The sequence below is a fragment of the Penaeus vannamei genome, chromosome 38 (assembly GCF_042767895.1).
Source record: "Penaeus vannamei isolate JL-2024 chromosome 38, ASM4276789v1, whole genome shotgun sequence".
NCBI lineage: Eukaryota > Metazoa > Arthropoda > Malacostraca > Decapoda > Penaeidae > Penaeus > Penaeus vannamei.
This window is the reverse complement of record NC_091586.1, coordinates 937,503-953,337: the sequence shown is the minus strand read 5'-3', so window position 1 is coordinate 953,337 and position 15,835 is coordinate 937,503. Positions and strand designations below refer to the sequence as shown.

At 50.7% G+C, this 15,835-nt stretch overlaps 1 protein-coding gene across 3 annotated transcripts in view; it reads right to left on the bottom strand.

Moving 5' to 3' along the window:
* Positions 1–1,148: 1,148 nt before the first annotated feature.
* LOC113806190 (uncharacterized) overlaps positions 1,149–15,835 on the bottom strand; it is a 30,202-nt gene continuing 15,515 nt past the window's right edge. For 2 of the 3 annotated variants that reach the window (XM_070116344.1, XM_070116345.1), the window contains exons 2-3: positions 6,755–6,804; positions 1,149–3,740 (exon numbers count right to left, since the gene is read on the bottom strand). In XM_070116344.1, the coding sequence (XP_069972445.1) occupies positions 1,690–3,740; positions 6,755–6,779 (2,076 nt within the window). In that variant the 5' untranslated portion in view covers positions 6,780–6,804 and the 3' untranslated portion in view covers positions 1,149–1,689. The remainder of the gene's footprint in view (positions 3,741–6,754; positions 6,805–15,835) is intronic. The other variant, XM_027357312.2, reaches the window with a different exon arrangement.

The window sequence follows — 15,835 nt, the reverse complement described above, 5'->3', positions numbered from 1 at the left end:
GGAAAGATATTTTGATATTTTCACCAAACTCAAGGAAAGATATTTTGATATTTTCACCAAACTCAAGGAAAGATATTTTGATATTTTCACCAAACTCAAGAAAATGATTGACGGGAAAAGTGTTAGTGTGATATAGCCTTAAAGACTGAAGGAACATTGAAGCAGATTGAAAAAAAAAACTGCTCTTGGAGTGCAAAAGGAGCTAGCTTCTTTGTTTGAAATATTTAGAGGCATTTAGAGGTGTTTGTGATTTAGTTTTATCTTTAATATGTATAGTTTTGTTTGTTTTTTATTAGGTTCTTTCGTGTGGTAGTGGGCAAATATCTCTGGATATGTTGGTTATGGGAAGTTTGTTTCTATATTTTACTTTTCTTGTTTTCTTGATTCCATTTGTTTACATGTATCCGTGTGTTTTATTTATTCATTTATTCTTTTACGGATGGTTAATGGTTAATAGTTACAGACAAAATAGTTACAGACGAAGGGAAGACAAGGAAGGCAGCAAGGGTTATGGCGTTCCTAGTGGTTTTTTCTTTTTCTTTTTCTTTCTTTCTTTCTTTCTTTCTTTCTTTCTTTCTTTTTCTTTCTTTCTTTCTTTCTTCTTCTTATCCTTTTTTTCATCATTTCCTCTTACTGGTTTCTTGATTTTCTTGTCTGAATTTAGCAGTCATATTATTTGCTGTATGTCTCCGAAATTGACTTCCTTTTGGTTTTCTTTATGAGGTTTTATGATTTAAAATGTGTGTCTTGATTTTGATATTTTGGTAATTATGTGGTTATTTCGCTTTCTTTCGACTATGTATCATGTAACATACATTACGTGTAAATGTATAAATGTAATGTATCATGTAATATACATTATGTTTATGTATAAATATAAACACACAGCCATACTAGAATATGAATGGTTAATGGTTAAAAGCGAAATAAATGTGCTAGAATTAGAATATGAATATAAATATTATTATATAAATGTACAATTACTGTATACATATATTTTCTTTTTACTTTTTTATATCAGCTGTGACGGTTTAATTTCTCATGGTTGATAAAGTGTATTTGCAAACACATTCATATCAGAATGCGACAACCATGCAAAGGCCATCTTTTTGTTATTAAATAAACAAGGAATACTAAAACTAGGTAAATATTGTTTTATGTATATTCAAAAATGTAAAAAAAATCATCTATCCAGGATTACATTCATAACATAAATAACTGGCAACATTCGCGGCTCACAAGCATTCCAGGTTTGCACATGTTCATTAATATGTACATCCATTTGTTCAATCTATTATGTACATGAAATCCTTGAGTTTCCGACGCTTAACCCCGCCAGGTAGGTTTCAGGGTTTCTTCTGAAGAACTACCGTGTAGTTCCTTAAGCACTGAACATAACAACGATTTTATTATAATAAACTATGGGACACACATGGTAAGAAAATATTGATAAATGATAGGAAGGAGATACCCGCAGAGAACTAAATTAAAGAGAAAGAAATTATATACGAGTATATAAGTCTATAATAACATGAACGCACTGCGGCGCAGCTTGCCCTCAGCTGGCTGCGATCGGAGCGGGTCTCCTTGAGTATCGAAGTGTCGGCAGGAAGGCCTCATGCCCCGCCCTCTGTGGCCCCTCGTCTGCCTCCCGCCCTAGTCCCAGCCCCCGCCCATCCACGGGGGCTGCTATAGGTGCATGGGCGGCGCCTGGGGGAACATTGCCTGGGCGGCATTGATACTGTGCATCATCATGGCAAGCGGGTTGGCCTGCATGTTGCCATTCTGCCAGGGCGCTCGCAGGCCGCCGATCTGGTGCAGGCCGTTCCCAGGGCCCGCGCCAAACAGACTGGGCGCCCCGATCCCCCCACCGCCCACCTGGCTGCCTCGCGGGTCCATTGGCCCGCCCATCACCATCGGCCCATTCATGCCCACGGGCCCGCTCATCCCCGCCGGCCCGCCCATGGCCCTCGGGTCCTGCCGGCCCAGGCCGCCGTTCCCGAAGCCGAGGCCAGACGTTATTCTGGGGTCAATGATGGAACTCCTGGGGACGTTAACTGCCGGAAGCTGCTGCTGCAGCTGCTGCTGTTTCCTCCCTTCCCTGGGGTCCCTGGAGGACCGCGCCCGGGCCTCGCTCCTCATGTCGACGTCGCCGCCGCTGCTCCCGAAGCCGTGGCCAAGAAGCTGCCGCATGTCCACATCCTGGGAGCCGTCGCTGGGCGTGGAGCGGTTGGAGGGCGGCGTGGAAGGCGGCGACGGAGGCGAGGGCTCGCGCAGGCGGCCTGGGGGGCTCACCCTGGAACTGGAGAGGGCGCTGAAGGTGCCTGAGGACGCTGACGCTGGTCTGGAGGCGCTCGCGTCTTCTAGGGCCATGATGGTGTCGGGCATGAGAGGCGCCAGCAGCGTGGCCAGGCGCTCTCGCATCCCCTGCACGTCGTTGCTCAGGCCCTGCAGACGCAGCACGAGGTCCTCGGGCGGCGAGTCCGGCACGTTCCCCAGGCAGCTGAGAACCAGCTCCACCACCTGCGGGTGCTCCAGCCGGTCGTAGACGGCCTTCTCCTTGGCCGAGCAGCGCTCCACGAAGGGCGCCGGGGAGTTCTTGCCGCCGTTGCTGGTGATGAGGCTCTTCAGGAACTCGAAGTGCGAGCTCACGTCGCTCTTCTCGCTCTTCTTCCCCTCCGGCGTCGACCTGCCGGAGGCGGGCTGGGTGCGGGCGCCGTCCTGCTCCGCCTCCCGCGGGGGCGTTGACTGAGCCTCCGGAACCAGTCGGGGGTCTCGAGGGGGCCGTGCCGCTTTCTGCGTCCTCGGGTCTCGGCCTGGCCGTGGCTCCCGGCTCTCCCTGGGGTCCCGGCTCTCTTTGGGGGCCCTGTGCTCCCTGGGGTCCCTGTTCTCCCTGGGGTCTCTGCTGTCCTTGGCGTCGCTGGGCGAAGTGGGCTGGTCGTCCTGCGCGGCGTCGGCGAGGTCGTCCTCCCTGGGCCTCTTGCTGGGCGGCGTGTTGCGGCCTGTGATGTCGTCCTCCGAGGCGGCCACCTGCGCCGGCCGCTTCCTCGACTCCTGCGGCGGCGCCCAGTGCGAGAGCATTCTCCGCGGCACGCCCACGGTCACCATCATCTCGATGAGGCGGCCGCGCAGGCTCATGGACTCTGTGCGGCGCAGCAGACGGAACAGGTTCCTCTGCAGCATCTTGTGGAGCGTGCGCACGTTGTGGTCGAAGAGCGTGGGCGGCGGCGAGGCGATCTGCTGCTCGATCAGCTGCGTCACCGGCTGCCACAGGTCGGGCTTGTAGCAGGCCACTGTGATGAGGGCGCGGATGGCCACGATGAAGGCCGAGCCGCCCACGTAGGGCGTGGTGATGAGTCCCTTGAGCGCCGCCACGCCCTTCTCCACCATCTCGGGGCTCTGGGCGGCGACGTCGGGGTAGCGGGACACGTCGGAGAGGAGGTGCGCCACCAGCGCCGCCTCCAGGAACCGGATGATGTGGATGATGATGCCCTCGTTCTCGCCCGCGGCCAGCAGCGCCATCAGCTGCTCGGCCACGCTCTTGACGGCGGGCCACGCGCCCTTGAACGTGGCCTCGTCCAGCTCGCCCGTGGCCAGCAGCTGCAGCGCGTGGCGGTACACGTTGGCGAACACGCGCACGGTGCGCTTGACCACGCGCGGCTCCGGGTCGGCCAGCAGGTCGCGCAGACCCGACACGAGGTCGGGCGCGCTGAGCATGGCCGCGTACTCCATGACGCTGCCTGGAAAGAAAAAGAAATGCGGTCAGTTCGGCTGTCGTTCCTCGCTCGCGTCCTTCAGCGAAAGGCAATTCACTTCTCAGATTGCAGGCAACGGAACAAGGCAGGCAACGTCGCAATGGCTTCCCTCACAACCACTGTAGTGTTCGCTAGAAAATAGGTTTTCACCGAAATGTCCACTTCATGAGGGGAAAAGAATACGACTGTAATCTCAAGTCCCTTCTATTCCATCAAAATGTCAGTAGTATTGCGATAACATGTCATATTTTCATTTTCTCTTCATAATAATAATAATAATAATAATAATGATGAAACTAAAATGGTTACACACTTAGCAACCTCTCCCTCAACTACCTGTTAAATTCCCCAAGTTTTCTCAATAGTTATTACAGACGAAGTAAACTAGCTTTCAGATATAAATACGTTATTTAAGTCCTCCTCGAGTACAAGCTCGTTTTCTGTGAGCGCATACTTATGGGGGGGGACTAATATAAACCGTAAATAATGGCTACTTGGATTTCCGTCGTTGAACACTGCGTGCGTTTAAAATAAACAATGACATGACTTTCACTTGACATGACTTTCACTTTTCCAAACTCTTGTGCGTATCTAGTTACTTCGAACGGTACTTAGCTTTCTAGTTAACATTCATTACCCAGCATGTTGAAAGCAATATTGGGTCACATTTTATAAGCGATAAATACCGTGGCTATTTTAGCACTTTCACTTTCACTCGCGGATTCTCTCCCCCCCCCCTTTATTCTTTTGTTTTTGTTTCTTTGTTGGTCTGCCTCATGTCCCTAAATAACCTCTTTCTTTGTGTCTCCCCCTCTCCTCTCTCTCTATCTCCACTCACTCTCTCTCTCACTCTCGCTCACAAACACCTTCGTTATCATGGTCTTCCTCTAATCTCTTTTTATTCACACCTTTTCTCACAACCCGCCCCCCCCCCCCCCCTTCGCTTTCCCTTTCTTTCCTCTTTTAGCCATTCTCTCTCTCTCTTACTCTTCCCTCCTTATTTTTTCTCAATCTTTTTTCTTTCCCTTTCTTTTCTTTTTCTCTCACTATAGTTCACTCTCACTTTCTCTTTCTCTCTCTCTTTCTATCCATTTTCTTTACCCCTTTCCTTATTCTCTCCCTGTCTCTCCCTCTATCTTTCTGTTTATCAATCTATCTAATTATCTATCTCTTTTGTCTCTCTCCTCTCCTCACCTCACCTCTCCTCCCTCCTCCTCCTCCTCCTCCTCCTCCTCCTCCTCTCTCTCTTAGTCTCTCTCAGTCCCCTTGCTCATACTTGTTCGCACGAGAGAGAGAGAGGAAGGAAGGAAAGAGAGAGAGAGAGAGAGAGAGAGAGAGAGAGAGAGAGAGAGAGAGAGAGAGAGAGAGAGAGAGATGATAGGAGATGAGAGAATGAAGAGAGAGAGAGAGGGAGGGAGAGGAGAGAGAGAGAGGGAGAGAGAGAGAGAGGAGAGATGAGAATGAGAGAGGAGAGAGAGAGAGTGAAGGAGAGAGAGAGAGGAGAGAGAGAGAGGGAGAAGGAGAGAGGAGAGAGGAGAGGAGAGAAGAAGAAAGAAGAGGAGAGAAGAGGAGAGGAGAGGAGAAAGAAGAGGGAAAGAAGAGAGGAGAGAAGAGGGAAAGAAGAGAGGAGAGAAGGGGGAAAGAAGAGAGGAAAGAAGAGAGGAGAGAAGAGGGAAAGAAGAGAGGAAAGAAGAGAGGAGAGAAGAGGGAAAGAAGAGAGGAGAGAAGAGGGAAAGAAGAGAGGAGAGAAGAGGGAAAGAAGAGAGGAGAGAAGAGGGAGAGAGGAGAGGAGAGAAGAGGGAAAGAAGAGAGGAGAGAAGAGGGAAAGAAGAGAGGAGAGAAGAGGGAAAGAAGAGAGGAGAGAAGAGGGAAAGAAGAGAGGAGAGAAGAGGGAAAGAAGAGAGGAGAGAAGAGGGAAAGAAGAGAGGAGAGAAGAGGGAAAGAAGAGAGGAGAGAAGAGGGAAAGAAGAGAGGAGAGAAGAGGGAAAGAAGAGAGGAGAGAAGAGGGAAAGAAGAGAGGAGAGAAGAGGGAAAGAAGAGGGAAAGAAGAGAGGAGAGAAGAGCGAAAGAGAGGGGGAGAAGAGGAAAGAGGAAATAGGGAGGAAGGAAGGAAGGAAATAAAGTAAGTGAGTGGGGGGAAAGGGAAAGGAGAGAGAGGAAATAGGAAAGGAAGGAGAGAAAAGAGCTAGAAAATCGCGGAGGGTGGAAGTCGAAAAAAGAACCAGACAAGAACCAACACCAGAAAACACGAGACAAAACACGGACAACACAAAGCACAAACCGGACACTGAAACACTAAGCGCTAACAACGGTGCAAAAAATCGAGCACTGTTTGCGATCGTGTGTCTGTCTGTCTCTGGTGCCACTGCCACCCGCACAGTCGGCACAGCAGTGAAGTGCAAAATACACACACAACGTAAACACTAATACAACACTTGCCCGCGACTTAATCCCTGCCAATCAAATGTCTTTTTTTTTTTTTTTTTTTTTTTTGGAAGTCGGGTTAGAAATGCCAAGGTCAGTCACGGAGACAAAAAAAAAACAATGAGTCGTATAAAAATGATGATTAAAAGTTTTCCCTTTTTCCTCTCTATGGCGTTTCTTGGCAAGAATAACCCAACTTCACCACTCATTCATCGTGCTATTACTTTTCGCCCGTTGTCTCTCTCTCTCTCTCTCTCTCTCTCTCTCTCTCTCTCTCTCTCTCTCTCTCTCTCTCTCTCTCTCTCTCTCTCTCTCTCTCTCTCTCTCTGAGGTGCAACACAAAGGTGTACTGATTGCAAACAAAGCACCAAAAAGCACAGTGAAATGGAGAGCAGCCCTCCGCAAGTGCGACGGTGCCCCGCCCCTCCCCTCCCTCCCATTCCCTGTATCACAAGTGCTCCTTCGACCCTCCACCCCCTCCACCACGCCCACGCCCACGCCCTCCGCCCTCGCCCGCGCCCGTGACCGCTCGGCCGAGGCGGCGGCGGCGGCGGCGGCGATGGCGGCCTCCTCACCTTGGCTATAGCCTTCCGAGGCCATCCTTCCGAGCTTATCTCATGCCAACCTGCGGACAAGACATTGACACTCGGTTACTGTCTTGCGGGATGATTAGGAGGGTGGGAAGGAGGGGAGGGGGAGAGGGGAAAAGGGGGAGAGAGGGGAGGGGAATGGGGGGAGAGTGGGGAAAGGGGGCGAGAGGGGAAAGGGGGAAGGAGGGGAAGGGGAGAGAGAGGGGAAAGGGGGGGGAGGGGAGGGGAAAGGGGGGAAGGAGGGGAAGGGGAGAGAGAGGGGAAAGGGGGGTGAGAGGGGAGAGGGGGAAGGGGGAGAAAGAAAAGAGGGAGAGGGGAAGGAGGAAATGTGGAGGGGGAGGAATGAAAGGGAGAGAGAAGGAATGGAAGGAAAAGGAGAGGAGGAGGGATGGACGGAAGGGGAGGGCCAAAGGACAACCTGGACACAAGGGAGGGAGAGGAGAAGAGGGAGGGAAGGAGAGAAAGAGAAGGAAAAGAGAGAAAGGGAAGAGAAGGAAAAGAGAGAACGAGAAGGGAAGGAAACGGAGAAACGGAGGGAGGGCAAAAATGGGGAGAGATGAAGAGGGAGAGAATGGATAAATAGAGAACTACGACAAGAAGAGACATTTGAGAAAACAAAGGAGAAGAGAGGTGAGAGAGAAAGAAATACAAAGAGAAGAAAGACAAGGATAAAGAGAGAAAAGAGGGAAGGACAGGGACAGAGAGAGAAAAAGAGAAGAAAGACTAGGATAAAGAGAGAAAAGAGGGAAAGACAAAGACAAAGAGAGAAAAGAGGGAAAGACAGGGACAAAGAATGGAAAAGAGCGAAACACAGGGACAAAGAGAGAAAAATAGGAAAAGACAGGGACAAAGAATGGAAAAGAGGAAAAGACAGGGACAAAGAGAGAAAAATAGGAAGACACAGGGACAAAGAGAGAAAAATAGGAAGAGACAGGGACAAAGAATGGAAAAGACACAGGGACAAAGAGAGAATACTGGCGGACTCAAAAGGGAAGGGCCGCTGCCACCGCATGAAATGGCACCGGCGGGTTTCAACAGATTCCCCAAGCGTCAACCCCCCCCCCCCAAAAAAAAAAGAGAAAAGAGAGAGAGCGAGAGAGAGAGAGAGAGAGAGAGAGAGAGAGAGAGAGAGAGAGAGAGAGAGAGAGAGAGAGAGAGAGAGAGAGCGAAAGCATGGAAGTGGAGGACGAAACAAGAGTCCGCGCGCGCCCAGCCTCCACCACCACCTCCACCTCCACCACCATCACCATCACCACCACCGCATCACCCGCCCCCCCCTTCCTTCCTTCCCCGGCGAAACACCACTCGAAGCCAGACCTCCCTCTCGCTCCCTCGGCTGGCCGCACCACACCGACCAATGGCCTCAAAACGCGACCTATCATTTGTTTTTAATTATAAATAAATAAATAAATGAACTTACGCCAACCCGACAAAAAAAAAGAAAGAAAGAAAAAAACAAAAACGAAACGAAACGAAGAAGAGAAGACGAGAGTCCGACCAACGCGCCCCCCCCCCACACACACACACACACTCCCCCGTCCTGGACTCCTCCTCCTCTCCCACCACGCCCCCCCCTCCCTCCTAAACCTCGCCCTGGTCCTCGTCCTCCCTCTCCCCTCTCTTCCTCTCTCTCTTCCTCCTCCCCCAGGAACGCCCCCTTCCCCCTCCCCATCCTGGACTCATCCCCCTCCCCAAACCTAGTCCTCGTCCTCCTTCCTTCCTCCTCCTCCTCCTCCACTTCCTCCTCCTCCTCTTCCTCTTCCTCCTCCTCCTCCTTCCTCTAATTCTTCCTCCTCCTCCTCCTCCTCCTTCCTCTAATTCTTCCTTCTCCTCCTCCTCCTCCTCCTCTTCCCTCCCTTTCCTCCTCCTCCTCTTCCCTCTCCTCCTCATCCTCCTCCTCCCTCCTCCTTTCCCTCTCCCCCTTCTTCTTCTTCCTCCTCCTCTACCTCCTCCCTCCTCCTCTCCCTCTCCCTCCTCCTCTCCTCCTCCTTCTTCCATCTCCCCTCTCTTCCTCTTCCTCCTCCTCCTCCTTCCTCTTCCTCTTCCTTCCTCCTCTCTTCCTTCCTTCCTCTCCTCCCTCCCCCTTCTTCCTCTTCCTCCTTCCTCCTCTCCTCCTCCCCTTCTACCTCCTCCTCCTCCTCTTCCCTCTCCCCCTCTTTTTCCTCCCTCTCTCTCTTCCTCCTCCCCCAGGAACGCACGATATTGATCTGCTCTGCCGTTGCTTTCACGCCCGTTGGAACAGCATCCCCGCACACGTGTTGCTACGGAACGGTTCACTCACACGTCTATTCTCCCACACACATACACGGATCCATACGTACACGCACATACAACGCGCACACGCACATGCACGGATCCATACGTACACTCACACGTCTCTTCTCACGCGTACACGCACATGCACGGATCCATACGTACACGCACATACAACGCGCACACGCACATGCACGGATCCATACGCACATGCACGGATCCATACGCACACGCACATGCACGGATCCATACGCACACGCACATGCACGGATCCATACGCACACGCACATGCACGGATCCATACGTACTCGCACACGCACGGATCCATACGTACACGCACACGCACGGATCCATACGCACACGCACATGCACGGATCCCTACGTAGACATACATACACGCACACACAGTCACTCACACAACAAGTAAACAGACACGACCATTCTCCTCTCGGCATCTGTCTCTCTCTCTCTCTCTCTCTCTCTCTCTCTCTCTCTCTCTCTCTCTCTCTCTCTCTCTCTCTCTCTCTCTCTCTCTCTCTCGGACGCACTTCCTTCCTCTCCGTTCTTACACGTGGCGCTCGCTCACTCACTCACTGACTCACTCGCTCACTGACTGACTGACTGACTCACTCACACACACACACACTTCTGCCTGGATCTCTCTCTCTCTCTCTCTCTCTCTCTCTCTCTCTCCCCCCCCCCCCTCCTTAACGCTAACTGTCCTTGTCCCTTGTCTTTTTGTCCTTTCCTTGCTATCTACTTTTCACATCGAGAAAGATGGATGGGCAAGAGAGAGAAAGGAAGGGGGGCGGCGGAAAAAAAGGAGAAATGGAAAAATGGAGAAAAGAGTGAAGAAGCATATATATATATATATATATATATATATATATATATATATATATATATATATATATACATACACACACACATATGAGAGGAAATATGAGGAGAGGAAAGGAGGGAAAAGAAAAGGAAAGGAGAGGAAAGGAGGGAAAAGAAAGGGAAAGGAAAGGAAAGGGAGGGGAAAGAAAAAAAAAGGAGGAAAAAAAGACAAGGAATAGAACAGAATAAAAGAGACAAGACAAAATCACCGAGAACGAAGAGAGAGAAAAAAGAAAAACATGACAAAGAGACAGACCAACACGATAATGCCCCCTCCCCCTCCGCTCATTATGCACGAGGCGGGGGGGGGGGAGGGGGAGGAAGAGGAATGAGGGAGGAAGAGGAGGAAGGAGGAAAGATAAAGAAGGGAGGGAATAGGAAGAGGAAGGAGGAGGAAGAGGGAGAAGGGAGGAAAGATAAAGAAGGGAGGAAGGAGGAAGATAAAGAAGGGAGGAAGGAGGAAGAGGAAGATAAAGAAGGGAGGAAGGAGGAAGATAAAGAAGGGAGGAAGGAGGAAGATAAAGAAGGGAGGAAGGAGGAAGAGGAAGATAAAGAAGGGAGGAAGAGGAAGATAAAGGGAGGAAGGAGGAAGATAAAGAAGGGAGGAAGGAGGAAGATAAAGAAGGGAGGAAGGAGGAAGATAAAGGAGGGAGGAAGGAGGAAGATAAAGAAGGCAGGAAGGAGGAAGAGGAAGAAGGGAGGAAGGAGGAAGATAAAGAAGGCAGGAAGGAGGAAGAGGAAGAAGGGAGGAAGGAGGAAGATAAAGAAGGGAGGAAGAGGAAAGAGGAAGAAAGGAGGAAGAGGAAGATAAAGGGAGGAAGGAGGAAGAAGGGAGGAAGGAGGAAGATAAAGAAGGGAGGAAGGAGGAAGATAAAGAAGGGAGGAAGGAGGAAGATAAAGAAGGCAGGAAGGAGGAAGAGGAAGAAGGGAGGAAGGAGGAAGAGGAAGATAAAGGGAGGAAGGAGGAAGAGGAAGAAGGCAGGAAGGAGGAAGAGGAAGAAGGGAGGAAGGAGGAAGATAAAGAAGGGAGGAAGAGGAAAGAGGAAGAAAGGAGGAAGAGGAAGATAAAGGGAGGAAGGAGGAAGAAGGGAGGAAGGAGGAAGATAAAGAAGGGAGGAAGGAGGAAGAGGAAGATAAAGGGAGGAAGGAGGAAGAGGAAGATAAAGATAAAGAAGGGAGGAAGGAGGAAGAGGAAGATAAAGGCAGGAAGGAGGAAGATAAAGAAGGCAGGAAGGAGGAAGATAAAGAAGGCAGGAAGGAGGAAGATAAAGAAGGGAGGAAGGAGGAAGAGGAAGATAAAGAAGGGAGGAAGAGGAAGATAAAGAGAGGAAGGAGGAAGAGGAAGATAAAGAAGGGAGGAAGGAGGAAGATAAAGAAGGGAGGAAGGAGGAAGATAAAGAAGGGAGGAAGGAGGAAGATAAAGAAGGGAGGAAGAGGAAGATAAAGAAGGCAGGAAGGAGGAAGAGGAAGATAAAGAAGGGAGGAAGAGGAAGATAAAGGGAGGAAGGAGGAAGGAGGAAGAGGAAGAAGGGAGGAAGGAGGAAGAGGAAGATAAAGGGAGGAAGGAGGAAGAAGGGAGGAAGGAGGAAGATAAAGAGAGGAAGGAGGAAGAGGAAGAAGGGAGGAAGGAGGAAGGACAAAACAGGCGGAACCGAAACGGCGCCGGTCGAAGGCGGCGCCGGGGACTGACCGATCGATTTGTTTTCGACTCTTGCTCTCTAAGGCGTTGCAGGCGCGCACGCACGCACGCACGCACGCAAATCCATCCACATTTTCCTCTTTCTCAAACACACACACACACACACTTCTGCCTGGATCTCTCTCTCTCTCTCTCTCTCTCTCTCTCTCTCTCTCTCTCCCTCCCTCCCTCCCTCCCTCCCTCCCTCCCTCCCTCCCTCCCTCCCTCCCTCCCTCCCTCCTCTCTCTCTCTCTCTCTCTCTCTCTCTCTATCTCTCTCTCTCTCTCTCTCTCTCTCTCTCTCCCTCCTCCCTCCCTCCCTCCCTCCCTCCTCCCTCCCTCCCTCCCTCTCTCTCTCTCTCTCTCTCTCTCTCTCTCTCTCTCTCTCTCTCTCGCTCTCTTTTAACACGCATAAACATGATCTAATGTGTGTGTAGACTCAGGAACAACTTAGAATGTGACAATAATTCTACCAGTAAAATGTAGTAGTGATAAAAAAAAAATACAAAAAACAACAACAACGATAGCTTAAAAAATTACCATAGAAAAAAAAAAAAAAAAAGAAAGAAAAAAAAAAGATAGCAACACCACCGTCGAGAGTAAGCCACAGTGATCAAAATCATTATCAAAACCTAAAAAAAAAAAAAAAAAAAAAAAAAAGCAATAACGCGCGCACATCCAATGACGCAACAGCCTTCCCCCCCCACCCTGCCCTACCCCAACCACGGACGCAGGGGCCCCTCACTGACCTAACACACCCTCCTCCCTCCCCCTCCCCTACGCCCACCCCCCCCCACCCCCGTCGCATCCTCCCCAACGCAACAGCCCCGGTGAACAAAAACGCCCTTATCTCCCATCTTATCTTCCCACCCCCCTCCTTATCTCTCACCTCGCCTCTCTCTCTCTCTCTCTCTCCTCTCGCCAATCTCCCGTTCCCTCTTCATTAACCCCTCTCTCTCGCTCTGGACATACCATTTATTTCGTCTCTAACTCCCCTCCCCCCTCCCCCTCCCCCCTCCGCCCGCCCCCGCCCCAAGACAGGAGATAAATAAAATGACTTGGTCGTGTCATATGCCAAGTCATAAGCTTATTGTTATTCAGTTATTGCTTCAAGATATGTCTCCCGTGTTATTGCAAGTGTATATTGATCTGTCAAGTGCGAGTGTTGAGAGCCAGAGCGTAGTGACCGCGAAGTGGAGGAGGGCGGAGCAGGTAGAAGAGGAGGCGGGAAGAGGAGGAAGGAGGAGGAGGGAAGAGGAGGAAGAAGGAAGAGGGAGGAGGAAGAGGAAGAAGGAAGGAAGGAGGAGGGAGGAAAAGGAACGAGGGAGGAGGAAAAGGAGGATGGAGGATGGAGGAAGGAAGGAGAAAGAAGAGGAAGGGATAAGGAAGGAAGGAGGAAGGAAGGAGGAAGAAGAGGAAGGAAGAAGGAAGGAAGGACGAGGAGGAAGAGGAAGAAGGAAGTAAGGACGAGGAGGAAGAGGAAGAAGGAAGGAAGGACGAGGAGGAAGAGGAAGAAGGAAGTAAGGACGCGGAGCAAGAGGAAGAAGGAAGTAAGGACGAGGAGAAAGAGGAAGAAGGAAGGAAGAGGAAGAAGGAAGTAAGGACGAGGAGGAAAAAGGAAGGAGGAAGGAAGGAAGAAGAGGGAGGAGGAGGAAGCAAGAGGAGAAGAAGAAGGGAAGGGAAACACTGTAAAAGGGCCAGACACGCGGCCAAGGAGAAAACCTGCACAACAAACAATATTAAACAAAGTAAGAGGGGATGGGGAGTAGAGAGAGAGAGAGAGCATGGAAAATCAAGAAACAAATAAGGGAAACGGAAAAGAGAGAGAAAAAAAAAGACAAAAGAGCGCAGGAAACGAAGATGGCGACTGCGCGGAAGGCGAGACCACGCCCCCCAAAACACACACGCCAACATTGCAACAACGTAACGACAAAATAACACTGATGAGCACATAACATATTTTAATGACAAATAAGTGTTAAAAAAATTAATAAATAAATAAAATAAAGTGTGGAAACTTGTACTCTCACCAAAAGGAAGACTAAGGACAGGCTGAAGAAGCAGGAGAGAGAGAGAGAAAGAAAGAGAAAGTGAGAAAAAGAAAGAGCGAGGGAGAGGGAGAGGGAGAGAGGGAGAGGGAGAGGGAGAGGGAGAGGGAGAGAGAGAGAGAGAGAGAGAGAGAGAGAGAGAGAGAGAGAGAGAGAGAGAGAGAGAGAGAGAGAGAGAGAGAGAGAGAGAGAGAGAGAAGAGAGGAAGAGAGGAAGAGAGGAAGAGAGGAAGAGAGAGAGAGAGAAAGAGAGAGAGAAAGAGAGGGAGAGAAAACAAAAGAATCATAACACAAAAACGCAACACCCTTTGAGACAGCACCCCCTCCCCCACCTCACCCCCCCATCCTTTCCATCACATCCCACGACAAACCAAACACAAACCCACACAAAGATAACGAAATAATACTAACGAGAACGACACGACAGAAACCTCCCCCACCCCCACCCCACGCCCCCCATCCCCCCCCACGCCCTCCCCATTCCCCCCACCTCCCCCACCACCTCATCACCGGATATGGAATTCAGATATTCGATATCTCCCCGTCCGGATTCAGCCATGAAAAATTGAAGTCTGATTGTTATTACAGACGCAGCCCCTCCCGATACCACTGGTACCCTGGTTTAGTTTGCTCCGTGTGGTATTTATATATATAAAAAAATAAACAAATAAATAAATAAATAAAAAAGTAGAAAAAAATAATTATAATAATAAAAATTAAAAATTAAAAAAAAAAACGGAAGTCGGTGTAGTTTGGTAGTCTGGTATGGCGGCTGACACACTCTGGACCACGTGCTGGTGTATCTGGTATGGCTGTGGGACTATCGAATGACACGTTGGTACTCCCCTGGTATTAACGTGTGGCGATATGATCCCGCGTGCTGGTATTAAGGTTCATGCGGCGGTACACCTGGTATTTGGGGGCTGTCGCAATGCCCAACCTCGCGCTGGTGTAGCTGGTGTGGTTCGTGACGTGTTGGTATCTCTGGTATGACTCTGGCACTGGCACCGTGTACACCCGTGATCATTATGAACAGTGGGTTGATACGCCCCTGGACAGTGGGCGGGCAGTGGTACGGTCTGCTAGGAACTTGGGGTACGTGGCATGGGGGTACGTGACACGGGGTACGTGACATGGGGGTACGTGGTATGGGGTACGTGGCATGGGGGTACGTGGCATGGAGGTACGTGGCATGAGGTACGTGGCATGGGGTACGTGGCATGGGGGTACGTGGTATGGGGGTACGTGGCATGGGTTACGTGGCACGGGGTACGTGGCACGGGGGTACGTGGCATGGGGGTACGTGGCACGGGGGTACGTGGCACGGGGTACGTGGCATGGGGGTACGTGGCACGGGGGTACCTGCGCTGGGACACGTTTGCAGAGAACCAAGTTGGCGGCGCGGGTTGCTTATCCGAACAGCAGGGCCCGATAGCAAACCCTCGCCGGTGCCGCCGCCTCTGCCACGAATCACACGCCCGGTGTCAAGTGTCCCAGCTCACGTCTTTATTATTATTATTATTATTATTATTATTATTATTATTATTATTATTATTATTATTATTATTATTATTATGAGAGTCTGTACTGCGAGGGAGGGTGAAGGAGAGGGGGGGTGAAGGTGGGGGAGGGAGGGGGAGGGAGGGAGGGACGGGTGGTAGACAGGTAGGTGTACAGGTTCATACAGATAGATATAGATCACTCACTCACTCACTCACACACACAGGGGAGAGAGGGGGGGGAGAGGGGGAGGGGGGAGAGGGGAGAGGGGAGAAAGAGAGAGAGAGAGAGAGAGAGAGAGAGAGAGAGAGAGAGAGAGAGAGAGAGAGAGAGAGAGAGAGAGAGAGAGAGAGAGAGAGAGAGAGAGAGAGAGAGGGGGGGGGGGGGGAGAGGGAGAGGGAGAAGAGAGAGAGAGAGAGAGAGAGAGAGAGAGAGAGAGAGAGAGAGAGAGAGAGAGAGAGAGAGAGAGAGAGAGAGAGAGAGAGAGAGAGAGAGAGAGAGAGAGAGAGGAGAGGGAGGGAGAGAGAGAGAGAGGGAGGGAGAGAGAGAGAGAGAGAGGGAGGGAGAGAGATGGAGGGAGAGAGAGGAAGGGAGAGAGAGGGAGGGAGAGAGAGGGAGGGAGAGAGAGGGAGAGAGAGGGAGAGGGAGGGAGAGAGAGAGAGAAAGAGAAAGAGAAAGAGAGAGAGAAAGAATGAATGAGAGAGAGA